Source organism: Antechinus flavipes, chromosome 1, assembly GCF_016432865.1.
Source record: "Antechinus flavipes isolate AdamAnt ecotype Samford, QLD, Australia chromosome 1, AdamAnt_v2, whole genome shotgun sequence".
Lineage (NCBI taxonomy): Eukaryota > Metazoa > Chordata > Mammalia > Dasyuromorphia > Dasyuridae > Antechinus > Antechinus flavipes.
The window spans coordinates 311,461,183-311,487,908 of record NC_067398.1 but is presented as its reverse complement, the minus strand read 5'-3'; the positions used below and the strand labels follow the sequence as shown (position 1 = coordinate 311,487,908).

The following is a 26,726-nucleotide window of genomic DNA, read 5'->3' as shown; positions in this document are numbered from 1 at the left end:
GCTCTCTCTGAGTCACCCTGCTCCCCTGCCCCTCCCCACACGGCTCTGGCTCTGCTAGCACGTACAGACCGTAGGCACCAGCACCAGGGTATTCACCTCCCAGTCTGCAAGCAGCATGGCTCCCCCTTGCCCAAGCTGGCTTTCCGCCTCGTCCCCAGCCAGGGCCCCCATCTCTCTGCTGTTGCTCCTCCTGCTTCTGGTCCCCTCCCACCCCTACCGCGTGCTGAGGAGAGAGAGGGATTTATCTGAAGAGGAGGGAGATTCTGGGGCAGAGGATATACCCCAAGAGGAGAAGGCACCTGGAGAAGAGGAGCTTTCCAGTGAGGGAGATATACCTGGACAGGGTGAGCCATCCAAGGAAGAGGATCCACCCAGGGAGGAGGTCCCACCCAAAGAAGAGGATCCGCCCAGACAGGAGGATCCACCCATGGCTGAAGATTCTCCAGTCCCAGAGGATAATCTTGGTCCCCACAGGAACATCCCAGAAAAGAAAGGTTAGCTTTCCATTGTTGCTTTCTGCCCCACAGCTACCCAGTAACCTCCCCTTCTCTCCCAGAAGCTAAACCCAAGGTCCAAGTATTTAATCCTTCCTTTTGCACTGCACTGGGTGAGAAAAAGGAAAGAATGGGAGTGAAAAGAACAGAGACTGCTGTATGCAAGGGAATGGCACAAAGGGAAGAAGTGGGGAGGGAAAGAGAGGATGAGGAAAGGGGTTTGGGGCTTTGCAGTTGTGTCTAGAACTTTAATATCTTTTGCAAGAAATAGTACACCTCTTGTTTCCCTCAAGAAATTTTTCTTTTATAATTCATCAGGGAGAGAGAAAAAATAGAGGGGGAAAAGAAAAAGGAAGGAAGAAAAGAAAGAAGGGTGAGAAAGAAAAAAAGGAAGGGGAAAGAAAAGGAGAGAAGAAGATGGAAGAAATTCGCGCTTGAACTCAGAAGAGTTGGAGGGGAGCCGATAGTGAGATAGAAGAAATGAGAAAGGAAGGGGAAGAGGAGGAAAGGGGGAAAAAATTAGGGAAAAAGTAAAGTGAGGAATATGGGGGAGGGGAGAGAAGAGGTTAGTGAGGAGATGAGAAAAGAGGGACCAATAGTAAGGTGGCACAGCTGATGGGGCACCCACTCTGGAGTCAAGAGGATCTGAGTTCAAATATAGCCTCAAACACTAACTATGTGACTCAAAGCCAGTCTTTAACCCTAATTGTCTCAAAAAAGAGGAAGGAGGGAAGAAGAAGAAAGAAAGAAAGTAAGAAAAGAGAAAGAAGAGATAAAGAGAAAAAAGGAGACAGGGAAAGACCAGAAGAAAAAAGAGACAGATAGATAGATAGGCTATATTCTTTTAAATGCTTACTATGCCTGGCACTATGCTAAGAGCTGAGGATACAAATACAAGCCAGAAAGAGAATTCCTACCATTGAGGAGTTTACATTTTACAGGGCAAGAAGAGAACAGCATAAAGGGGAATTGCAAAGTGGGGTAGTGCAGTAAGGAGATGTGTATGTTGGGGATATCTTCAGAGATCTACTTTGCTAGATAGCCAGGGAACCTAGGGTCACAGAAAGGAGATAGGGAAAAGGGAAAGAAAGAAAAAAGGGGGAGAAGAAGGGAGGGAAGAGAAGAGGAACAGAGAAGTAGGGGTGAGAGGGAAGAGAAGAAAGGGAAAGAAGGGAGCAGTGAAGAGGCAAGAAGAAGGAAAGAAAGAAGAAAAAGGAGAAAGGTGATAACAAAGAAAAAGGGGAGAAGGGACAAAGATAAGAAAATGAGAAAGAAGACAAGGTTATCCTTTCCCTTTTTCTTTTGTAGTCCATCACCTAGTGACTGTTGATTAAAAAAAAATGACTGTTGATTGATTTTAAAAGGAAGGAAAAAGAAAGAAAGGGGGAGAATGAAGAGAGAAAAAAGGAATAAGCATTGAAATGGATTAAGGTCACATAGGGGAGAAATGGAGATCAGAATTTAAATGCCCAAATCCCCTTTGTAGAAATCATAGGAAAAGGGTATTTATGTAATGCTTTTAAGGCTTGCAAAACACTAGTGTCCTCATGCTGGAGTTCCTTACAGAGAAATTCACAGACCTAGGTGTCTAACTGAGTCTCCCCACAATCCTGATGCTACAAGTATTGTTGCCTCGATTTAGTGGCGGGAAAGGTAGGGCTGAGGAAAGCCGAGGGTCTTAGGACCCTGGGGCCCAGAGCTGGTAACTGTCCAGAGGCAGGATTTGAATCTGGGGTTTTCTAACTCTGAGCCCGGGGCTGTCATGCTGCTTCACAAGGAGTAACAGGAAGGGAACTGGGAAAGAGGGGGTGTGGAAAGCGGAGAGCTGGGCAAGGAGGACGGGGCAAGCCGCACATTGCACGTTGGCCACGGGAGACCCATGCCCTCATTCCCCCTGTCTTTGTAGATGGAGATGACCAACACTGGCGCTACGGAGGTGAGAGGCGCTTATTCTTCTAGCCCGCCCCGTTCCCCTCCCATCCTCCCCCTCTCCAGGCATTCACCCAACGCCACGGATCCTCAGCCCTTAAACTGCTCCCCACCTTGCCCCTGCTCCCGTGGGGCAGCTGCCCCCATTCCGGAGCGCCGCTGAACCCCCGACACTTCCCATCTTCCTTGACTTTCCTCCCCTTCCTTTCTTTTCCCCACTTCTCAGCTCTTCCTCTCCCCTGTCCCTCTTCCCCTCCTCTTTTTTTTCTTCTAATTCTTTCCCTCTCTTCTCTCTCCTCAGCCCCTCCAGCATCCACTACCTGAGCCAAATAGCCTGCTCCTGCTCCTCCCAACTTGAACCACTCATCCCTAAACCTCTGGACCCTTCTCCCCTCTGACCCCGCCCTCACGCTCCCCGTTTTACGGACCTTCACTGTCCCTGCCCCTCCCTGATCGCCTCCTCCCCTCCCCCGGGCGCCTCTCGGCCCCCGTTCCCAGGCGGCCCCGTCTGGCCCCGGGTCTCTCGAGCCTGCGGGGGACACCTGCAGTCGCCAGTGGACATCCGGCCGGACTCCACCTATTTCAGGCCTGACCTGGTGCCTCCCCAGCTCCACGGCTTCTCGCTCTCCCCAGAGCGCTCTCTAAAGCTTCAGAACAACGGCCATACAGGTGAAGCCCAAAGGCAGCTCCCCGGGGGGCGGGGGGCGGAGCTGAAGGGGAGGGGCGCGGCTAAGGGGGTGGGGTTCCGGAGCAGGGAGGCCCCGGGCCAGGCGCGGCTACCTGGCCCCGGGTCCCCGGCCGCGGCCGCGCGCTGGAGTCGGGACAGAGCATCTCGCCTCGCCCCTCTCCTCCGCAGTGCAGCTAACACTGCCCCCCGGGTTGTGGATGACCCTGGGCCTGGGGACGGAGTACCGGGCCCTGCAGTTACATTTCCACTGGGGGGCCCCCGGGGCGCCTGGCTCGGAGCACACGGTCAGCGGCCACCGGTTTCCCGCCGAGGTGAGCAGGGGGCCGAGGGCAGGGCCGGAGGTTGGGCTTGGCGGCGCCCCGGAAGGCTTGGTTTGGGACCAATATCGGTTCTTATTTAGATCCACGTGGTTCACCTCAACACGCGATTTGACACGGTTGAAGAAGCCTTGGGGCAGCCTGGGGGCCTCGCCGTGCTGGCTGCCTTCCTTCAGGTACTGCCCGGAAGGCCGGGCCTGGCGCTGCCGCCTGCGCCCCATCACCAGTAACCCCGGATCTGGACTTTGTGGATACGGGGCGCCCGACTCCTAGGCTCACCCCACTTTGTTCATGCCCAGAACTCTCACCCTCAGTCTTCCCTCTTCCCACACCCACCAGCCTTCCCTGGGATCTCCGCACCCTCTCCAACCCGCCAGTCTCTTCCCACTCTCTTGGGATCCCGGGTCCGGGTCTGTAAGCACCGTTCCCTCTTCCCTCCAGCCTCAGTAATCTTCGGGGGGAAATCCCGGGGAGGCGGAGGCAAGGGCACTGATTGAATGGAGTTCTCGTGGACCCCCTCCCCAGGCCTCCTCCTGTCCTCCCCATTCCCAGTCTCTCCTGCATCCTAGTCTTGTGTCCCAATGTGTGTCTCCCCCTAAGGAGGGCCCAGAGCAGAATGACGCCTATGAACAGCTCCTGTCACATCTTGGGGCAATTGACGAGGAAGGTTAGTTTTTGCCTTTGTCCCTTTCCCTACCTCCACAGGACAATCCTTAGGGAACCCCTTGTCTCAGGGGAGAGATGTGTCCCTTCCCTAAAGAGGCTCAGGTCAAAGTTTAGAAACTACCCGATCAGTGGCTTCTTTACTGAAGAATTTTAATATAATTTAATATAAAAGAACAATAATTTTACTGAACATTAAGGAAGAGGAAAGGAACGGACCAATAAGCACAAATAAGCAGCATGACGTAGAATGTGGAGTATTATGCAATCAGAAAGACCTGGGTCCAAATCCTCTCTCTGATCTTTACTAGCTCTGTGACCATGGGCATTCTCTGCCTCAGTTTCCCCATCCATGAAATTAAGGAATTCCACTGAGTTGGCCTTTATTCCCAGCTTTAAATCTGTGATACACAAATAAATAGTAAAATCCCAAAGTTAGGTTTTTATGTTTTTGGGTTAGCTAGGGGCTTAACCTCCTTAAGTACCACAATACCCATCTTGGATGGATAGCCTTCTAAAACGTATCGTATTTTTTTGTCCTCTTAAGCAGAGGGTACGAACAAAATATGTCCTTATCTCGATGACTTGGTCAACATTTATTTTAGACTAGATCTGTGATTTTTATTGGCATAGGAACATCCTTTTCCAGGACAGACCAAGCTGCTTTTTAGTCTCACACAGTTGCTTGGAAGCAGACTGATTAAATGATTTGCCCCTGCAGACAGCCAGTAGATGTCAGAGGCAGAGGACCCAAGCTCGGCATCTTTCTTGGTATAAAGTCAGCTTTCTGTCTACCCTGTCATTATCCCTCTCTTGATCATCTTTAGGGAGACTAATTGTACTGTGCTTGGATGCCTTGAGGGCCTGATGAGATAGAGATAGGGTTGACTGCTCATGTTTAATTGGGGATCTGAGAGATGCAGAGCAGCAGAGCCTCTGGACCTAAGAGGATCAAGTCTGGTTAGATGTGCTTTTTAAAATTATTCTGTCTGCCTCTGAGAACTCCATGCTGCAAAGGTACTAGTTTTCACTTCGGTCTGCTTGGCTGCTTATAGAACCTCCTAGTCCTACTTCTAATTTGTTGCTACTTAGCAGTAATCAGATAACCAAGTTTGTTGGGATTGGGTGTAAAATAAAAGTAAATGAGGAGGAGGTGGACCTCCTATGTATGCAATTTATTTCAAGAATCTTGAAATTCCAGATTAATGAAGGATTAATGAAGGTTTATTATGTCTTTAAATGCTAAAGAGATCTAGGATAAAGAAGTGACCAGAACTGGGGGGGGGGGTGTTAAGCAAGAAACATTTCTAGTAGGAGGCATGGCTGGATATGAATTCTAGAGAGATCCTAGTTCAAATCCCCTCTCTTCCACTTAGTATGACCATGGACAAGTTAGTTAGATTCTCTGAGCCTCAGTTTTCCGTGCTGTAGGATGGAAATATTGTTATTTATAGTAGCTCATTTTGTGATGATTAAATGAGATCATATATGGAAAAAAATTGTATTGTTATATTTGGAAAAGGAATGCCTGGTACTGGATGAGATTCTAAGGGTACCGGGTACTGAGAAAGAGTGTGTGTGAAAAAGAGTGTCTCAGGTCAAATAAGACTTGAGAAAATGGAGGTTTCCTATAATGATCTCCTGTGGGTCACTGCTCCTTCCTTATGGTCAGATTCAGAGACCTGGATCCCAGGCTTAGATGTGTCTGCACTCCTACCTCACAATCTCCATCACTACTTCCGCTATAAAGGGTCTCTGACTACACCCCCCTGCTCACAGGGGGTCATCTGGACAGTGTTCAACCAAACGGTGCTTCTGAGTGCTGAGCAGGTGGGTCTGTGAAGGAGCCAGGACTTGTGGGTGGGAGCAGAGAGAGGCAGAGCCCATTAATCAGGAACTCAAAATTAGGAGAAAGGGTGCATCTGGCCCAAAAGGAAAAATGGAAATACATGGCAGTGAGGTAGGGTGGGGGCAACAGTGGGAGAGATGAAGAAGAGGGATGGGCAGGGTGATAGGGAAATAAGACAGGTATCTGGGCATAGGAAGTGGTGGGGTTAGGGTCATGACATAATAAATACCATTGAGGATTTTGGGACATGGGGATTGGGGGGGATGGACCATGAGACTTCTCATCTCCCCTGACTTCCCTGTGCTTCAGCCTTCTCCCATGATCCACCTTGTGACCAAATCATTCCTCCCTTTCCCCCCTACCTTATTCTGTCCCCACCCAGCTCCAGATTCTGTCTGGATCCCTATGGGGCCCTATGGGCTCCCGGCTCCAGTGGAACTTCAGGGCAACACAGCCTCTGAACGGGCGAATGATTGAGGCTTCCTTCCCTACTACTACTACCATTACCAGCAATATACCATCACATCCTAGGGACCCAACTGCTGAGCCAGGTACAGCCCCATTCCCTGCCTCCGTGGATTCCTGTGTCCCTGAATCTTAGGTTCTAACTTCGTCATTTCCCTTTCTCTCTCCTTTTCAGTGCATGGGAGCTCCTGCCTGAGTATTGGTAAGTTTTTGACAGGAAAAATCTTTCTTCCCCCAATTCCCAAGGATCCTTGGTGGGTTTCTTCTGGGGCCTCTTTAGATGGCTGTGGCAGCAACATTGGCCAAGAAAATGATCCATTTTGTACTTTTTGCTCTGCTCTGCTATCCCCATCTTTGACCTAATTAGGAATCCTATTACCTGGTCCTTATTTTATCCCTGTTACTATGTCCAAATCCAGTGACCTCTGAGCACACATATTCTAATACTTCCTAAATATTTATCTTATTATTGTTTCTTTGTTTTTCCTGCTGAGGTAGGGGATTGGAGATAAGAAGGAATGACAAAAGGGAGTTTAAATAAGAGGAAAAGTTGAAATTTCCTAAATTGCATGAGAAAGGTTAAGGTGTCCATGGATTATCTGGTACTAGTTTTGAGCTCTAAAGGACCTCAATGAGCAGTATAACCCTTCATTTTACAGATGAAGAAACTGAGGTCTATAACTTGCCCACGATCTCATAGGTTGTAAACCTCAAGGATAGAATTTGAACCTGAGTCCTCTGACTTCCTGAGCAGGGTTCTTTCCATTGTATTGCCCTGTTATATGTTAACTTTGCAGTTCCTGACCCTTGATCCCACCCTTCCATCACTATTTCCTGTCCCCATGCACATAGCTGCTTCATTATCTACACACAGCTACCAATCCTGTGCTAATAAATTTTTGGGGGGTTGACAATATAGGTAACTTCATAGGAGACCTTGGGACATAGATTATTTTGTTAGTTACATCAAAGGCTTAAAAAAGGATTAATTTGCTTTACATGGAAAAGACCTAATCTGCCAATGACTACTTTTTTCACTTAGCCTCTTTCACTCTTGTATCCATCACTCCCATCCCTATCATTTCTTTCCTACAGGCGACATCTTGGCCCTGATCTTTGGACTTCTGTTTGCTGTCACAAGTGTGGCCTTCCTCCTATATATGAAGCATCAGAAAAGGCAAAGATTACCTAATTTTTGAATCAGAAGGAATTTTAAGGTTATGTAGGTCAACCCCCTCTGTTTACAAATGAGAAAACTGAATTCCCAAAAGAGGAAAAGTGCCCATCATTCCATAGCTGCTGTAAATACTACCTTTTCTTCCCTGAAACCCAGTTCCTCTCTCCCTACTTCATTTAGGACCACTAACCTTTTGCCTATTACTCATCCCTTTACTGTACATACAATTTCCCATCCTGTGTGTACATCCTGTGTATACAAAGCTTCCTCTCCTTATTTGTCATCCCCTGACCCCAGGGCCTTTGCCATCTTAACTCAGCAGATCCCAGACTCCCTTGGGTCATTTCAAGAGAGCATACAAATTCCCTGAAAATGAGCAGATTGTGTTGCTTTGTGATTAACTTTAATTCAGGGAACTCTGTTCCCTAGGCCGAGGAGTGTCGCCAAGGACAATCGCATCTACTACCCTACAGAGCTGACGGAGATAGCCACCTAGCCAGGGAGGCAGATTGAGAAACTCATCTCAGAGTCCCAAAGAACTGGGGATGAGCTCTTTCCCAACCACTTCCCCTGCATCCCTCTATATTTTTTTAAATAAATGTTTCTAATAAAATGTCCCAAAGTCCCATGTTATCATTCAATCTTGGGGAGTTTGGGGGAGAATTGGGTTGGATTCACAATCATTAAGTAGCTGCTCCCATGTCTCTGAGAAGATACAGGAAGGGAGATTCTACTGAAAGAACTCTTTCTAACAAGTGAGTTAGACTACTAAGAGTAATAGCTAATACTTACATATTGACTTATAGCTTACAAAGTGGTCTGTGTCTGCTATTCTCTTGATCCTCACAATAACCCTGTAAATGCTGTTATTCTTGCATTATGGAAAAGAGAACCAGAGCTGCAAAGACTCAACTACTATCGTCTACTACCTAGATAATACTGAAGTGGGATTCAAACTCAACTCTTCCAAGTGTTAAATTCTGTGATCCACTTTTTTTTAGGTTAAATAGGTGCAATTCTCCTAAGCATATTTCCACCTTTATCATGCTGTATAAGAAAAAAATCAGATCGAAAAGGGAAAAAAATGAGAAAGAAAAAAAAAAGCAAATAAACAACAATCAAAAAAAGTGACAATACCATGTTGTGATCCACATTCAGTTCCCATCTCCTCTCCCTGGATGCAGATGGCTTTCTCCATCACAAGTCTATTAGAACTGGCCCGAATCACTTCCTTGTTGAAAAGAGCCTTATCCATGTGATTGCCTTTTTAGATGCCTACCTTTCTACAACATCCCCTGCTAGGTGATCCTAAAGTTCCCTTTCAACTCTGAGGTTCTTTGCTTCTATAATTCCATTGACCTAATCTTGCCATAGGGAGCTACTATTCCGAAGAGGAGCTATAACTCCAATCTTCTAGGGTTTCTGGGGCTTGTTGGGGGGGAAGAATGAGAAACATGATCTTAATTTTTGGAGGAGACTAAGTTGACCACACCAATAAAAAACCCGGGAATGATAGTAATTCATTCAGGAAGACATCAGGAATTGAACTAGGTATACTTGGTGGGGGAAGAAGATGGTTAATATCACTTCATGAAAAAACTGTGGGTGCGGTAATTTTTTTCTCCTTTTCATCTGATTCCATCTCCTTCCACCTGATTTTTCTCATCAAGAGATTTATGAATCTATTTAGTTTCTTGCCATTTCAAATCTTGCTTTTCAGCTCGGGTTCCTGCCTATGACCGATCCCAAATCCCTCAGTGAGAGATGGTTCATTTTCTCCCTGATATTCTATGCATAGGGCCAGAGAGAATTCCCAGGAAAATAAGAGACTGAATGTGGCTGTAGACCAGGATCCCCACAGTCACTATGCCCAGGGGGGCTGATAATTGAGTGTGCAACCTCAGCATTCTATTTGGTCTGGGTGCTCCTGCCAGAGACTGGGAGTTTTCTTCCAAAGGTTTCAGGTCCTCTTTCCAGTGAAAAGCATAGCTAGACTAAGATCATCTGGGTTTGTGAGGTAGCCAGTCATAGAATGATGTTCTGCCTTCATGGGCCTATAAACTTCCTGGGAAGCCTAGGTTCCTTTGGAATCTCCCCTTCCTCCTAAACGGTGGCCCCTTCATTGTATCAGGAAAGGGGAAGGGAAAAATTACTGTAGAAGGACCTGACTCGGGTGTTGCTAGAAAACTATTCCAGTATCTGTTCCAAGGTCCAGAATTCTTTCTGATAACCCTCCCTCCTTTCCCATCAAGAAATAGCTCGTGCTGGTTGAGTTGGTGGTTTTAATGGGCCTGAAATGCAGGGAAAGGTGCCCTGAGTAGGGAGGGAGTGAGGGAAGAAAGGGGGAGAAGGGCAGGGGCAGCCAGGTCCGCCGGGCTGGGCTGGGCTGAGCTGGGTCTCACAGGTTGTTGAGTTCCAGCAGCGTCTGGTCCAGTGTCTGGTGAATCTCTACGTTCTCCTCCTTGGCGCTGGCCAAGGTCTCTGTGAAGGAGGTAGAGGGGAGAATGGCAGACACGCAGAGGGAGACACGAGGAAGCATGAGAGGGACGCGGCAGTGGGGTGTGGGATACATGAGTTGCATGTGAATGCAGGAGGACATGGAAGACAAATATAGAGGTAGGACATATAGCAAGAGATGCAGGGGCGGTAAGGAGAAGGGAACATGCATAAAACACCGAGGCAGGAAATGGACACACAAAAGGGATATGGTGAAGAAGGGGGAGACACACAGATGGACACAGAAGAAGGGACGGGGTCACAGGAAACAGGATGACAGAGACAGGAAAGCGAAACGGAAACAAAAACAGACAATTTAGTTAGCCACCTCTGACGCCAGTGCCATCCCACCCAGTACACGGGGGTTGGAGAGAGCTGCAAAGTGACTGATGAGCTTAAGATTCTGAAACAGGAAAATGAATCCGTTTAAAAAACAGGGACAGAGGGGCAGCTAGGTGGTGCAGGGGAGAGTGCCAGTCCTGAATTCAGGAGCACCTGAGTTCAAATCCAGCCTCAGACATTTAACACTTCCTAGCTGTGGGACCCTGGGCAAGCTACTTAACCCCAACTGCCTCAGCTAAATAAATAAATAAATAAAATAATAATTAAAAAAAAAAAAAAAAAACAGAGACAGGGACAGGGTCAAAGGCAAGAATGAGGAAAAGCTTGTCCCTTGAGCTTGGAAGACTGCCTCACCCATCCCTCCCTGGATAGTTCACTGTCTTGGGTGTCCACTGGGTGTGAGTGCTCTGTGGGGAGTTGGGGTGATGCTGGAGTGGGTGCTCGGTGAGATCATGTGGGATGGAGATCATACAGGTGTTAGTGGTACTCGTGCAGGTCGTGTACGCAGTGAGCGCGCCAACGGAAGGTGACTGGGGTAGGGACAGGACTCAGTGGGGAACCCAGGAGTGCGCCACAGGATTCCCAGGGCTGCTCTGTGAGACCCCGGCATAGGGACGCGCGGGAAGAGCAGAGGCGTCCTTTATGGAGAATGATAAGGGCCAGTAGGAGTTCCAGGGAGTGCTCAGGGATGCATCCATTGAAAACCATTCCGGGGGTGAAGGGGAGAGAAATGGGGTGCAGTCCAGGTTGAAAGTTTATTAAACAGCAGACAGATAGAAGGATGGACAGTGAGTAGCAGGAGGGGTGGGAGCGATGGTGGTTCTGGCCAGAGCCCCCCACCCCAGCCTGGCTTTTTTGTGCAAGGTCAGCAGCTTTGGCTCCTCCTGCTCCACCTCCCCATGAGAATGGAAAGAAGATGAGAAAAGGGGAATAGAGGAGAGAGGGCGCCAGGGATTTGGGACTCAGGTCTTAGAGGGAGGTGATGTCGTTGAGGGCGTTGTCCAGCTCTTCACTGATGGCCTTGTACTTCATCTTCTGGGCATAGACCTCATCTGGGGTGTTTGGGAGGGTCGGGGTGGGAGTGGGGGGTAGGGTGTTGATGGAGGGATAGAGAAGGTGAGATAGGGAAGATATGCAGGAAAGGAGGAGAGGAAGAAAATGGGTAAAGGAAAGAGAAAAAAAATCAAAGTCAGAGCCAGAGAGAGATGGACAAGCCAGAAAATTGTCTGGAAAATCAGGGTTCTGGTCTAGAAGCCCTCCCTCCCCACCCCCATCCTCAAGTTCTCCCCCTTTGGTCCTCCCTTTTTCTTCCCTTAAGGGTCTTCTACTCAACTCAGATAGTGTGCATATGTGTGTGTAGGGAGGTGTTTTATGGTGTAACCCAATCCCAAAGTCCATTGGTATGGTACACTCACCCTTCTTATTGGTGATCAAGGCCTAGTGGAGAGTCCCATACCACTGGGCTTTAGGACTAGGGTTACAATAGGAAATACGTATTGAGAGCAGGGAGAAAGAAACTTAGATTCTAAATTTTTTTACTTGGATGTTCTGCATTATTTAATTTATATTTAAAAGTTTCTTAGCAAAACTCCTTAAGAAATCATTGGCTCCAACCAAGTGCCCACATTGTTGAGCAGAAATCCAGGGGCATTACAATGTGGGGGTTGCTGATGACTCTGAAGGAGGTAGGGCTGGAGCCCAAATATACTAATAGTCCTATTTGTACTATCCTGAGCAGAGATTCTTTCTTGGGGTCCGGGAATTTTTAAAAATCTTTTTGATAACTCTTTCAATTGAATAGTAATCCTATGGATTTTATGTTATCCCTTTAAAAGCATTATTTAAAGAAGGTATCCCATAGTTTTCATCAGACTGCCAAAGGGGGACATGACACAGAAAAGCTTAGGCCCTTCATTCCACCTTCCAACAAAGGGACAATAGCCAGGGCCAGTTCTGGAGTCCAAGGTACCTCAGAGGTCACCGAGTCTATTTTAGAGAAGAGAAGCCTTTGACTCCAGATCCAATGCCTTTGCCACTGTACCCTGATGCATCGGTGGAGTGGCTGCTATTAACATTCATTAAATTTTAGTTTCAGTCCTGAGTTAATTAGGGAGTAGTTTCTCTTTTTTTTTTTTTTTTAAACCTGCTTCCAAGGTTTGGGAGACCTGGAAGGTTATATACCAGAGGAAAAAAACTTTTGAATCAGAAATAGGATTTTAAAATTTATAAGCCATTATAGCTCTCAGGGATCTTCTGGGGATGGGTTCAAACTCCTTATTTTTTATACATAGGGAAACTGAGGTTCAGTGAGGTAAAGTAATTTTTCATTTTTCAAGGTCACACTGCGTGTAAGGTTTCCAACTCAAGCCTCTGAACTCCAGTACTCTCTACTTAGCTTAATTAATCACTAATCACTCCTTAACTTGTAAAGCCTGAGCCAGCAGCTATAAAAAAAGAAAACCAAAGGCCAAAACTTGTCCTGAGGCCAGGAGGTAAGTTTTTTGAAAGTTGAAGGACTCAGAATAAAAAGGAAGGTGAAGGTTTATCTAAATGATGGCTGATAACATGGGGTTTCTAAGCTAAGGCTAGTACTAGGGAGTACCTGGACACCTGGGTTTAGTGAAGTTTTGTTCTAAGTAGTAGTTTTCCCTTATAGTTGAAGTACAGGGATTGGGAAATAGTGTTTCCTCCAAGTGGTTTATTTTTTATAAAGGGGCTTTGTCTTGGCTATCTCTACCCCAATGCCTCATCATGGTGAAGGTGACCCTGGATTCTTGCAGGATAAGTCAGTGCCATTTTACCCAAGCTTAAAAAGGGGTTTTGGGGGGTGATTCCAATCTTTTACCTTCCAGATCATCAATGGTTTTCTCCAGCTTGGCCACAGATCTCTCAGCAAACTCTGCCCGAGTCTCAGCCTTGGGGGGGGGAAAGAGATGGGGGAGAGGGGTCAACACTCTGGGGGAGCCCTTCTCTTTTCCTCTGCTCCACTCCCAGCTGTGCCCTGGGAGGTCTATCACCACATGCAGGGGATGGGGGGGGGGTTAAGGATGGTGTCATTCGTTGGAGGTAAATAGGGGAGGATTGGGGGGAGTGGAGGAAGGGGGAGAGAGGGAGCTCTCACCTCCTTCAGTTTATCCCCCAGCAGTTTGATTTCCTCTTCATATTTGTCTTCTTTGGTGGAATACTTTAGGGCAATACAAAAAAGCTCAGCATCTGTCCCGCCCCCTAAAAAGCCCACTGACCCTCCACAGCCTATTTCTGTTGTCCCCCTCCCATGGTTCCAGGACACCCATATACTTTCTTAAATGACTCCTGTCTGACTTGAGTCATCCCTTCTCCCTGGGCCCAGGCCTCCAGAGTCAGGCTGTGGCTCTGTTGCCCCTGTCCCCCCATCTTTAGCTCTCCTCTTTATTTTCTTAGTTCCTCCATTCCTCAGTCTCTCTGGTCCTCCCCCTGTCCCCTCCACCCCCACTTCCCTTCTCTCCTCACCAGCCCGTCCTCGCTGCCCGTCCCTGATGCCCTCTCCCGCCCCCTCTACCTTGTCTGCTTGGGCCTCCAGGGATTTCAGGTTGTTGGTAACAATTTTCAGTTCCTCCTCTAGGTCCCCACATTTACTGTTCGGGAGTGGGGGTGTGAAGGGGCAGGGGAGACCAATGGGGGGGTGACACAAAGGAGAGTGACGGGGGCCAGGGCGGAGAGAAGAAAAACAGGGAAGGAAGACGAGATCGTGAGGAAGGAGATCCGGGATGACGGTGGTGGAGGGGAGGTCGTGGGAGGAAAGGAGAGAAGGAGAGAAGAACGAGACTGTGAGAGCGAGAGAGCAGACAGCTTGGTCCTAACTCAAGCACCCCCTCCGTCCTGATCCCCCCAAGCAGGTGGCAGGTCCAGGAGTGAGCAGTGAGGGAGTGGCAGGGTGCACGGAAAGACCGGGGGGCTGCCCAGCCAATGCCACAGGCCGCTACCTCCTCCTCCGAGGCTATCAGGGACTTGAGGGCCTGGTCCATGGTTCGGAGCTCTTCTTCCAGCTGCCGGGCCCGGCTGGGGGCCGTGGTGGGGGCAGGGAAGCAGGAGAGTGTATGGGGAGGGGGACAGGACAGAACCTATCATTGAGGGCTCCCAAGCCTGTAATCAGGAATCCCAGTCCCCCCCCCCATCCTGCATTCGTGGTCCATCACTCCTGGAGCCCCTCAGAGGTGAGCCCTCCCTCTGCCCCCATCATCCCTCCTGACATCCGTCTCCTCCTCCTCTCTCTCCCGGCCCCCTCCTCACCTTTCAGCCACCTCTGCTCTCTCCTCTGAGCGCTCCAACTCCCCCTCCAGGATCACCAGCTTCCGGGCCACCTGAGGGACAGGGTGGGGGGACCGGGCTGTATTTGGAGGTGCCATGGGGAAGGTGTAGAAGGCCTGGGACGGAGGTGGGGTCCTGGGGAAGAACCGCTAGGCCTGAGGGAGCCCGGGGGGCCTTTACCTCCTCGTATTTTCTGTCGGAGTCCTCAGCAATGTGCTTGGCTTCCTTTAGTTGCATCTCCTGAAGCTCCATTTTCTCCTCATCCTTCATGGCCCTGTTCTCAATGACCTTCATCCCTCTGGAGAGAGGAGGGGAGAAAAAGAAGGGATGGAGTTGGGAGAGGGCTCTTTGCTTTTCCTCAGGTCAGGGACCCCTCCCCTAACACTGCCCCGGGCCCGACCTCTCGCTCTCATCCGCTGCTTTCTCTGCTTCCTCCAGCTTCTGAAGAGCTGTGGCCAGACGCTCCTGGGCCCTGTCCAGCTCTTCCTCTACCAGCTGGATGCGCCGGTTCAGGGAGGCCACATCTGCTTCAGCCTGGGGGAGGTCAGAGGTTACAGGTCACGGCTACGTCCCCCTGTGCTCAGGGTCACAGCATCATTCCCTCCCCCAAGATCTTGTGGGTCTGGCCAGAAAGAACCCAAGATCTCCATTCCTCAAACCAGGACACCGGCCTCCCAGAAGCTATGGGGGATAGGCAACAGTGGGGTCCGATCTCAGGATACTTAGTTACTCCTCGTACATTTACTGTTTCCTCTCCCTCCCTACTAGGGCTTGGATAGTCTCACCCCTCCCCACCTTGAGGTAATGGGAGTTAAGTGACTTGTCCAGGGTCCCACAGCTAGGATGTGTTAAGTGAGGCTAGATTTGAACTCGGGTCCTTCAGGGCTGGTGCTCTATCCACTGCACCCCCCGGCTGCCCCGGCTTGGACATTCTTTACGGACAGAAGATTGCTGCTTTGGGGCAGGAATGGGGGTCTTGACGTTGAAACCTGACACAACTCCAAGCTAAGTCACTGGCAAGCTTTGACTCTGAATTCCAAGACCCTCGGCTAGCCAGAGTCCGAAGCATACATCTGACCCCTCCCCAGTCCGTGAGAAGCTGAATGAGCCCTCCTTGCCAGGAATCTCCCAAGCTCCGGAGAGCAGGACTTCCATCCATCACTGTAGCAGTCTGCACGGAGGTCACTGTGGCAAGATACTTTCTCCCTGTAAGCAATCTGTAGCCACCAACATTTCAACCCATTGTAAAAGCCCAGACAATCTGAACCCGCGCTAAGACAAGGAGGTAGAGAGAGGTCGGATGCTAAAGCAGAGAGAACCGTTGAGTTCTTGTGATACTGTGAGAGAGAAGAATAAGGGCCCACGTCTGTACAGAGCTTTAAGGTCTACACATTGTTTTCTTCACAACCCTATGGGTCGTGGCTGTTATCTTTGTTTTACAGCAAAGAAACGGACCCAGAACTGCCATCATCTCAGCTTGTAAAAAGTCAGAGGGGGGACTGGAACACAGGCCTTGGTCAAAGGGCCCTGCGGGAGCCACCAAGATACTGAGACAGTCACGTTGGGGCAGAGACAGAAGCCCACGTTATTGAGACAGCACCAAAATGAGAGATCTGAAACAGAGATACTGAGGCAGAGATAATGAGGTGCTCAAATATCGAGAGAGATGCCGAGAGACACGAATGGGCAGTGACATGTTGAGTAAAAATAGAAGCAAACATACATGGGGGCTAAAACAGAAAGGATAGGGGAGACAGACGGACACACTGAGAGAATAGTCTGGGTTAGGCTAGGGCAGGAAATTCAGGGTCAAAAGGAGGAACAGGCACCAAAAGGTGACCACTTGGCAGGAAGGACAGGCTGGCTCTCGGGCAGTATCAGCCATCCAAGTCCGAATAATATTTAGGTTTCATCTTCTCCTGTAACTGCTGAGAATGGCCAGGACCTGGCCCTTCTCCCTCCAGTTAACTGCCAGGGCCCTGACTGATTTTTTACTTTCAAAGTGTATAAAATTGGGATTGATTTTCTTTGTAGCTTTATAATCCCCCAATTTGCCCCTTCCTATGACCCCAGAACTCATGTGAAAAGTGGAGACCCAGAAGCAACTCTCATATCCTCTATCCTGTGAAATCTGAACATTTTTCTTTCTTCTGTCTCTTCTCCAAGTCTCTCAAGACCCCTGCTTTCCATACTCCACATTTAATTTGGGGGAGGGGAGTAAACTTGGGGCAGGGAAATGATTCCCAGAGAAGGTACTCTCCGGAAGCAGATACTTTCTTGGAAGGAGACTCTCTTTGGGAAACCAGGGGGGTCCTCCGATCACTATCTACCCCTAAAACGCAAAGGGTAATCTTGACTCTATTAGTCTGTTCCACTCCGTTCCTTCCAGCCCCCCAACATGTCCTCCCAAGGCCCCATCCCCCTCGCCCCAGCTCCTTAGGTTTCCAGGCCAGCCTCCAGTACAGGGTCCAGGGTTATTTATAGGGTGTCAGATGGCTGAGGGGTCGTCCTCCCCACCCAGCAGCTGCAGGTCAGTCCCTTCCCTAGTGGTCCAAGCTTGATATGGAACCAAGGGCGTAGGCTGGGGGAGGGTTTTGAAAAGTGGTGCAAGGGTACAGGGAATGGAATATTGAGGGACTTCAGGGTATGAATAATTATTAGCAATAAATTTTTAAAAAAACTTTGATAACAGCAACAATAATAGGATTTGCAATTTGACTCTTAATAATAGTGACATTAATTCAGAGCTTTAAGAATAACAGTATACAATATCTCATTTGATTCTCTAATGAGTTAGCTACTATATTCCCCATTTTACAGATCAGGAAACCGAGGCTCAGAGAGGATGAATGACTTCCCTATGGTCTCAATGCGAATTAAATGTCAAAGGAAAAATTTGAATCCAAGTCTCTCCAACACATTCACCAATGAATAAAAGTATTTTAATGTACTCTGTCTGTCTCATCTGATTCCCCCACGGCTGCCTTCAGAAGAAAGGCTGGGAAGAAGTTACTGTTTTTCACCCATTAGGAAAACTAAGGCTTGGGGAAGTGAATTGCCTTACCTAAGGTCACATTGAAAATTTGTTTCAGTCTCTTAACTCATAGCCCCGTGTCTATCCATTATACTGTGATGAGGAGGGGGAAAAGGGAATCTGGCGGAATGAGCCTGGGACAGGGCTGGCCAAGTTGGCTACGCTGACACCCATGGGTCCTGTGTCCCCTTGCCCTGGGCCCTGGCATGGCCATGGAGCTGACAACTTAATGAGGGTAAATGAGGAGGGGAGCACGATCCCACTGTAGGACAGGGACAGAACCCTAGATCAATGTCACTGCCCCTGGCATAGGCAGCTCGAGCCGGGGTCAAGGCCAGAGAATTTCTAGTGGCCCCTCAGGGGCTGTCACTCACTCATGTAACTTGACCTCGAATTTGATCCTTTGATCCCTGGTTCACCCACCCCCTTCCTTCCAGTCTCTATCATTGGGTTTGTTCCTCTCTCCTTAAACTCCCTTTTTCCTGCCCTCTACCTTGTTCCACCCCATACCCCTGTCTTCCTTCCATATTCAATCACATTCTCCATTATAAACTGAAGATTATTTGGGACAGTTTATTTCAGATTATTTCAGATAATCTGTCCAATTGCTCCCTTGCAATCCAATATAGATTACGGCTCTTGGGGGAAAGTTTGGGGAGCCCTGGATTTTCTTCCTCCCTAAGACTGACTGACTATAGTTCCTTCTCTTTGCCTGCTTCCCAGACATACTCACATCCGTGGCTTTTTTCTCAGCCTGCTCCAGTTTCTCCTGGGCATCTTTCACAGCCTCAGAATACTTTTCCACCTCATCCTCTGTTCCTTTGAGCTTCTTCTGGAGTCCCTGTTGCTCTTCTTCCAGCTGGGAATAGACAAATTTCCATCAGGTTGGGTTGGGGCAGCAAGATCAGGGCACAGGAAAGAGTGAGTTTGAGAAGGGTGAAGGCTGCCAGTTTATTTGGTGGAGAGTGGCTTATGGAAATAGGGGGTACCATAGAGTCCTGGCAAATCTGGATCTTGGATAATACCTAATCCAAACCCCCCAATTTGCAAATGAGGAAACTGAGGTCCAGAGGGTCTCTAGACTTGGCAGAGTGGTGAGAGACGTTGGAGAGGAAGGGTAGCCTCACGGTAGCATGATGGTGGGCATAGAGATTAGAGGTATGGACAAAGAAGAGGATTCAGGTTTTTTGGGGGGGTTTACGGTTCAGTAGGAAGTCTTGGGTTGTGTGGGTAAGATATGATGGGGGGAGTACAAGTTTGGGAGCAGGGAATGGAGGTCTTGCAGATAGGGCAGAGAATGAGTGAATTGTTTCAGGGAAATGAGCAAGCCTGAGGTACTTATCCTTCTTCGAAGATAAAGCCACAGTGAAGGGGGTGAAATGATTTGGGGAGTCATTTGGGGCTTAAGAGATAGAGATGGGGATCAGAACTGAAAAATGAAGAGGATGTATGTGGGGGGGAATTAGGGGAGTCTGTAGGTATCCGGGATCCTCAGATTGGATCCTGAGAAAACTAGAAGGCAATTTGGACAGTTTGAGCGGAAAAATTGGGGCCCCACATCAAGGATCCTGGATGTGGAGGGATGAATTCCAGGGGTGATTTAGTGAGGGTTAGCTCTGAAGGAGGGGGTTGAGAGTAGCTAGGATGGAGTATTTTGAGAGGGGGTTGGGGACTCGGGACGGGATGAAGTGCCATAGGTTTGGGGGTGCACAGTTCGGAGTTTCGGGGCCCCACCTGCTTGCAGCGGTCTTCGGCTTGTTTCTTGTCGGCTTCTGCTTGCTCCGCTCGGTCGATGGCATTCTCTTTATCAAGTTTGAGCATCTGCATCTTCTTCTTGATGGCGTCCATGGCTGCGGCTGGGAGTGGGCTGGAGACGCCGAGCTGAGAGAAATGGGCTGTACGGGCCGGGGTCGGGCAGACGGCTGGCTCTTTGGACCAGGAGGCACTGAGACGTCCCAGCCCAGAGCCACCGCCTAAAAGGCGGGGAGGGACCGGGCGGAGCCGGGGACCCGGGACCCTCCCCCACCAGCCGCCCGAACCTTGTAGGGGCAGAAGCAAGATCTGGGCAGAAGGGGGAGGGACAGAAATGAGGTGTGTATGGGAGGGGGAGGGGGACGCAGGCAGTAGGGGCTTTACTGCTTAGGCCCCTACCTTCCCAGCTGCCCCTCGGGATCACCCCAAACTTCTCTGACACAACCGCCCCCACCCTTAGTCCTTCCCTGGCCCCGCCCACTGTGGGTGACCTGGGCTGGAGCCCTGCCGTCTGAAGCTGTGACCCTGACCCTCGAGGAGGCCAGACATGGGGAGGAGTGGCGTCGGGGAGAAGCCCCCGGAAGAGGACACTATGCTCTGAATGTGGGCAGGGGGTACAGGGGTCTTGAAGAAAAAAGCACCAGGGGTCCGGGCTGAGTGACACGGGGCAGCTGCGGCCGGAGGCCCCTGGGGCTATTTCGGGGCGTGAGCTCACGGCAGCTGGCGGGGGGCAGTCACTCCCCGCCCCCCACTCCCTTACCCCCGCCCTCAGCTTGCAGCAGTCGCTACCCTTAATTTAGATATTATCGCTAAATCCACCCCGGATAGAATGTCTCCTGGGAAGCTGTCAGGAACGAGCGGCTCTTATTCCTAGCCTCCATCGCTATGTGCCTCAGTTTCCCCTTAGGTTTGGTTTTCTGGTGAGAGCGAGAGCAGAGCGAGAGAAGGGCAGCGGCGTGGAACTGAAACCTCAAACCTCGGTTACTTTCTTTGGCCCACCTCTCTTTTTTTGGGACGGGGAGGGAATGCCTCTACCAAGGCCCTTAGGGCGAAACTGAGGGCAAGAGGGCTGCGAGGCGGACACTGGGGGTCCACGAGGCTGGCGCGTAGTGGGGCTGCGAAGAGCTCCAGAAGTCCGGCCGGGCAACACACGAGGTGCCCAGCGGGGGCATGTGATCTTGGCCTGACAAGCAGTACCCTTCGCGCCCGGACCCCGGGCGGCTGGCCCACGCTCGCGACGGGTCCTTCTTCGTGACAGTGCGGCTTTCCCGGACCTCCCAATTAAAGGCCACTCCCGCGGGACCACAGTAGTCCTCCCCTCCCTGTGCTCCCTTCCCTTCCCCCGTCTCTCTCTTTTCCTCCCCTCCTCCCTGGGCACCAGGACACGCCCCTCCCCCCACGTGCCCCACATTTTTTCCACGAGGCCTCGGACTGCCGCAGCCCTCCACTCCGGTTCCGACTCCGCGACTACCAGGGCCCCACCTCGGGTCTCGGTCCCTGGGGACTATCATAGGATGGGCTCACTCTTCTGGTTCCAGGCCCCTCCACCCCCACCCTTCCTCCTCTTCCCCATCCTCCTCTCTCCAGCTCACTCCCTCTCTTCCCTCCCTCCCATTTTCTCCGCCTCTTCGGCTTCGCTGGCCAACTTTGCTCTGAAATTTCTTTTCGGCCCTTTTTTGGGTTCGTTTTCCGCGGAGAGGCGGGGCCAGGTTAGGGCGGAACGGAGGAGGTGCTAGTCCCAGGGACTCTTCTCTATCCCTTCTCCCCCCAGCTCTTACTCTAAAGAAAAGGGGAGATTTGGGAGCAACCCCTCGGAAAGAGAGGAAGCATTCCCGGAGCTATCGGGGTGGGGGGAGGCTTGGTCAGTTGATCTTCCCATGAATTAGGCTAGGAGATCAGGGACATGGGCTTCAGTGGGAGCCCACCGGGGGACCAGTATCGATCTTGAGTTTCAGAAGTCGGGGCGGGAACTAGAGAAAAGCTGCTTTTATGCATTTTTAATCTTGATGAATGATGAAGCAAGAGAGGATGGCGGGGATCAGGAGCAAAGTCGGGAGAAGGTGGCTGGAGAAAGTCCGTTCCAGTCCCGTCCCAGGGCCCTGTGGGAGAAAGAAGACATTCAGGGTTTGGGGCAGGCCACCTGAGGAGGAGAGAGACATTGAAGCCAAGATTCTACTACCTCTGTAGAAGGGAACCGAAAGGACCAAGAAGGGAAGAGACATCAGCTAGCTTACATCCCGTCCTGGGGATGAAGGGGGAGGATGTGGCAAGCCAAAGATTCCGTGGGGGATGAGATGCTGAGAATCTTGGGTGTAAGTCCATAGTGGGAGCAAATAGTTTCTGTATGGAGTCTAGATCGGTTGAGGGGAATAGGAGAAAATGCTGAGATGGCTCATTCTCTGGGAGGTAAATACTTGCCCTTGATTTCTTAATTACAATTATTGGGACTGATCTGCATAGGAAAGAACTGTTAATCAGAACAAATTAACACCTTCTCTTATATCCAGCCTTCTCCTGTCCGCCTTTACTTTGAAAGCCTCCCTGCTTAGAATAGACTCCACTTTCCAATCCTTCCCAAAGTCATCGTGTCACATTCTCCCTTTTCCTTTCTTCTCCCATCCAGTTTAAAGCAATCCTTCCCCTGAGATATCTCCTTTAAATTTCTCTTATATCTATAACTATAAAAAGTTAATAACGTTTAAACCTTATGTCACTACTTGTGTACTAATCATGTTCCCTTGCCTTCCCCATTATACACCTTGATGACAGGAATAAAAGAAATTTAGAACTGGAAGGCACCTTAAACAACATCTAGTTTAACTTCTTCATTATATAAACTAGAAAATTTAAGTCCAGAATAATAAAGTGAGATTTTCATCACACAACTAGTATATATATCTGAGATAGGATTTAAACCAGGTCTTCCCACTGCTAAATCAGGGAATTAATTGGCTGAACCTTATCTTTCAACTGAAATTGCCTAATTTAGTGCCTTGTACTTTAAAAAGTGCTTAAAATTGTTGAAGGAAATTGAGGAGAGAGTCTAGAGCATTATTTCTGATTGGGGGCCCGAGGCTAGGTGGGATATTTGACCAATATCTCCCTTCCTCAAACTCTTTGTTGTTGCCTTCCCTTCTCCTGTGGGCTTGGGTCATTCCCTCCAAGATGACGCAAGTCCTCAGTCTGCCGAGATCATACTGGTTTTCCCTCTATCTCTAATTCACCCCTTTAAATCATTCAGTAGATACTTATTCCACACCTACTATGTGTTATGTGCCAGGGGCTACTTAGATGCCTCTCTTTGTGGTAGGTGGTGGTACAGAGGTGCTGGGCCTGTCTAAGGATGACCTGAGTTCAAACCCAGTCTCAGACCCTAACTAGCTGTGTCATGAAACTTGTCTGCCTCCATTTTCTCACTTGTAAAATGAACACAGCTACCTTCCAGGATTGTTGTGAGGATCAAATGAGATAATATATTAAAAAAAAAAAAAGTACTGTTCAGTACCTGACACATAGTAGGTGCTGTGTAAATGCTTATTTCCTTCCCCTTTCCATAGATGAACAAGACTTGAGCTACTTCTAAGAAACTTCTACAGTACTTCTAGTAGGCATTACAGAAAGGAACTATACCAGAAGGCAGTGGGGATTAGGAGGGGAAAAGGATCTGGTTGGGTGTGGAGGTCAAAAATAGCTTCATGGAGGAGGTAACATTTTATTTCAGCCTTGCAGAATGAGCAGGATTCCACAAGTATAGATGAGTTTAAAAAGTTCTGCTAAAGACATGAGGGAGGAAACCCCAAAGTACTAATGTTTAGAAACTTGGAGAAGTCAAATTCCAAAGATAATGTCAGTGATTTTCAATCTGATCCCATATGACTTTGTCTGGAGTCTGTTCTTGCCCATGATTTTTAGTAGTGTAAAAACTGCTCTTGAACAACTGTACTCCCTCTAGGTTTTTTTTAATTCATAGGCAGGGGTCCCCAGAAAATGCCTGACTTTTTTCCCTCTAAGTTCTAAGAAGCTGTGAAGCTGTGAAATTTCTAGTATTGTTGTTCATAGCCCCCCACCAGCATGCTTTTCATTGTTATCAGCCAGTGTTCTCAATGATCTTCTTAGTAAAGGTATTTGCTAAATAATATAGTTTTTTAAAAAAGGGTACTAAAAAATTCAATTCCCTGCAAGTTAATGGGGTGGATAGGAAGATTATACAATATGGTGAAAAAGTCATTGTAGAAGCTGGGGGTAAATAGTTCAGCCTTTGAAAAATGAGATGTTTTTGAGCGTGGTAAAGTCAATTCCTAGGAATGGCTATGGAGAAAAAGGAGTGTTCTAACTTCTTGCTTCAAGAGTTAGGGTGATGAGGAATAAAAGCTTCCACTGAAAATAGGTGTAAAGGAAGAGATGTGCATTTAACTGTCCACTTTCTTCATTCCTAAGTTGCTGAGCATTGTTAAATCATGATGATTGAATCCAATATAAATTCATATTCTACTGTGAAGAAAAGCCTGGGCAAGAATGAACCAATGCACTCAAGCACTTGCAACTCTTCTCCTCTTGTGATTTTCCTTTCCAACCCCAGAATATTGACTGTATGAATCCAGAAGACCTGGATTCCTATATTCATAGATTTAGATTCTGGAAGGGTCTTACCACTTAGTGTGACACCATCCTTTTCTGAAGAAACTGAGATTCACAGAGGTTAATGACTTGGCCAGAGTGACACAGCTGGTAGGTATCTGAGGCAAAATTTGAACCCTATGCTTTCTAACTCAGAATCTAGAGTTCTTATCCACTGATGCTTAGCTCAGTGTAGTTTGGGGCAAGTCAAATTAATCTCTTTGGGTTTTAGTTTTCTCAACTATAAAAAGAAGAGGTCGGACTGAGTGACTTCTTAGGTCCCTTCTTGTTGTATAGCTCCCATGATTCTGAAATCTTCCTTTTTACCCCAATTCTACCCAACTCACTCTGAGCAAATAAACTGAACTATCCTTACTGAAACCCCCTTCTCCCCTTTTATTTATTTACTTTTTTGTCCAGACTGTCTTAAAAAATTTTTTTTCTGGTTATACATGTACATCCATTTTTTTTTAAAATATACACATTCCTTTAGGAATCATGTTGGGAAAGAAAAATCAGAATAAAAAGGGAAAAACCACAATAGAAAAAAATAAAATAAAATAAAATGTGAGCATAGTATGTGTCCATAGTTCTCTCTCTGGCTGCAGATGATGTTTTCTGTCCAAAATCTATTGGGAATGCTTTGGATCACTGAACCACTGAGAAGAATCAAGTCTGTCATAGTTGGTCATCGCACAATCTTGCTGTTATTGTATACAACGTATTCCTGCTTCTGTTTGTTTCAGCCAGTATCGGTTTGTGTAAATCTTTGCAGGCCTTTCTAAAATCAGCTTGTTCATCATTTTTATAGAACAGTAATATTCTATTGCTCTAAGATACCGCAACTTATTCAGCCATTCTCCAACTGATGGGCATCTACTCAGTTTCCAGTTTCTTGTCACTATAAAAAGAGCTGCTACAAACATTTTTGCACATGTGGGTCCTTTTCCCTTCTTTGTTTTCTTTGGGTACAGACCCATATAGATACTGCTGGGCCAAAGGATATGTATAATTCTATAATCCTCTGGGCAAAGTTCCAAATTACTCTCCAGAATGGTTGCATCATTTCATAACTTCACCAACAACTGCATCAGTGTTCCAGTTTTCCCACATTCCCTCCAACCCTTCAACATTTATCATTATCTTTTCCTGTCATCTTAGCCAATCTAAGAGATATGAGGTGGCAACTCAGAGTTGTTTTAATTTACATTTCTCTAATCAATAGTGATTTAGAACATTTTTTCATATGACTATAGATGGCTTTATTTCATCATCTGAAAATTGTTTATATCCTTTGACCAAATATTTATCAATTGCTCCCCTTTTATCTTGTTCCTTCTCCTTTCCTAAACCTGTGCTTTTGATCCCTTTTCCTTTAATCTTCTGGACTATTTCCATTAGTTCCTCTTTTTCTGCAGTGAGCAGTGCAGTAGGTGTTTAATAAATAATTATGGATTGACTAATTATTTTCTCATCTTTAGTGTCAACTTCATTCATTTTTTGCCTCAAGATTTACAGGGACTTCCCAAGCAATCAAGGAACTTTCTTAGTTTTCATCATTCTTGACCTTACTGCAACATCTCTCCCTTTTGGCCCCCTCTTTTTTGAAATTCTCTAACTTCTATGAGTTTCTTAAATGATCTTCACTGGTTCCTCTTTTCTTTTCCTGTTTCCTGAGCATAGAGTCCTTACTTTTTTCCTTAGGCTATCTTATCTTTTCTCTCTATAGGATCTTACCTAATGGTCTTATTCACCTCCATGATGCCTCTATGTTCTAGACCAGGATTTCCACTTGTCGGTTAGACATCCAAGTATTTCCTTTAGTGGTGTAAATTTAGTATATTGCCAAAAGGAACTTATAATTTCCCCTTCCTCCAAAAAGTTATCCTGATAGCTCCTCTTTCTCCAGACTTTCCCATTTATGCTAATAGCATCATCAGTTTTCTCCTCATTCAGGATAAAAACTTAGGTCCTATTTCCAACTTTTTCTTCCTTCTAATCTCTTACCATTTATTCAGTAAGTAAGATTTTTTTCAGTTTTTCTTTTTCTTCCTAGTATGTAGTACATTGCTTCCATTTTTAGTTTCATTGTTACCATCTTAATTCTAGTTCTTATCATCTTTGCCACAACTATTGTAGTTGTTTCATAACTTCAATCCAATTCTATACCTGGTAACCAGATACTTTTCTTCTTTTTTTTTTAATAACTTTTTATTGACAGAACCCATGCCAAGGTAATTTTTTACAGCATTATCCCTTGCATTCACTTCTGTTCCGATTTTTCCCCTCCCTCCCTCCACCCCCTCCCCCAGATGGCAAGCAGTCCTTTACATATTGAATAGGTTATAGTATATCCTAGATACAATATATGTGTGCAGAACCAAACAGTTCTCTTGTTGCACAGGGAGAATTGGATTTAAAAGGTATAAATAACCCGGGAAGAAAAACAAAAATGCAAGCAATTTATATTCATCTCCCAGTGTTCTTTCTTTGGGTGTAGCTGCTTCTGTCCATCTTTGATCAATTGAAACTGAGTTAGATCTCTTTGTCGAAGAAATCCATTTCCATCAGAATACATCCTCAAACAGTATCGTTTTGAGGTATATAATGATCTCT

General features: G+C 47.7%; 2 protein-coding genes across 5 annotated transcripts; one reads left to right on the top strand and one right to left on the bottom strand.

Moving 5' to 3' along the window:
- CA9 (carbonic anhydrase 9) lies at nt 1-8,204 on the top strand. Its single transcript, XM_051965138.1, has 11 exons — nt 1-494; nt 2,401-2,430; nt 2,922-3,092; nt 3,280-3,422; nt 3,512-3,604; nt 4,029-4,095; nt 5,764-5,921; nt 6,323-6,491; nt 6,581-6,607; nt 7,501-7,582; nt 8,012-8,204. The coding sequence occupies exons 1-11, from the start codon at nt 116-118 to the stop codon at nt 8,076-8,078; spliced, it is 1,386 nt and encodes a 461-aa protein (XP_051821098.1). The 5' UTR covers nt 1-115; the 3' UTR covers nt 8,079-8,204.
- A 1,646-nt stretch (nt 8,205-9,850) lies between these two features.
- Nucleotides 9,851-19,766, bottom strand: TPM2 (tropomyosin 2). 4 transcript variants are annotated; one of them, XM_051965169.1, is made up of 9 exons: nt 19,476-19,766; nt 18,475-18,600; nt 15,108-15,241; nt 14,888-15,005; nt 14,690-14,760; nt 14,383-14,458; nt 13,542-13,604; nt 13,266-13,335; nt 9,851-10,063 (listed from the first exon to the last, which is right to left on the bottom strand). In XM_051965169.1, the coding sequence occupies exons 1-9, from the start codon at nt 19,587-19,589 to the stop codon at nt 9,981-9,983; spliced, it is 855 nt and encodes a 284-aa protein (XP_051821129.1). In that variant the 5' UTR covers nt 19,590-19,766; the 3' UTR covers nt 9,851-9,980. The 4 variants fall into 4 exon arrangements, with proteins under 4 accessions (XP_051821129.1, XP_051821113.1, XP_051821120.1 ...); XM_051965153.1 differs by lacking the exon at nt 14,383-14,458 and adding an exon at nt 13,959-14,034 and having other exon boundaries at nt 19,476-19,761; XM_051965160.1 differs by lacking the exon at nt 9,851-10,063 and adding an exon at nt 11,162-11,472 and having other exon boundaries at nt 19,476-19,762.
- Nucleotides 19,767-26,726: the final 6,960 nt, after the last annotated feature.

Coding starts and splice junctions, on each gene's coding strand:
- CA9 (XM_051965138.1), top strand. CDS start 116: ATGGCTCCCCCTTGCCCAAGCTGGCTTTCCGCCTCGTCCCCAGCCAGG. Junction 3,605..4,028: donor TGCTGGCTGCCTTCCTTCAG/GTACTGCCCGGA, acceptor TCTCCCCCTAAG/GAGGGCCCAGAGCAGAATGA. Junction 6,608..7,500: donor GAGCTCCTGCCTGAGTATTG/GTAAGTTTTTGA, acceptor TCTTTCCTACAG/GCGACATCTTGGCCCTGATC.
- TPM2 (XM_051965169.1), bottom strand. CDS start 19,589: ATGGACGCCATCAAGAAGAAGATGCAGATGCTCAAACTTGATAAAGAG. Junction 15,006..15,107: donor GCAGCGGATGAGAGCGAGAG/GTCGGGCCCGGG, acceptor TCCTCTCTCCAG/AGGGATGAAGGTCATTGAGA. Junction 14,761..14,887: donor CCGACAGAAAATACGAGGAG/GTAAAGGCCCCC, acceptor CCTGTCCCTCAG/GTGGCCCGGAAGCTGGTGAT.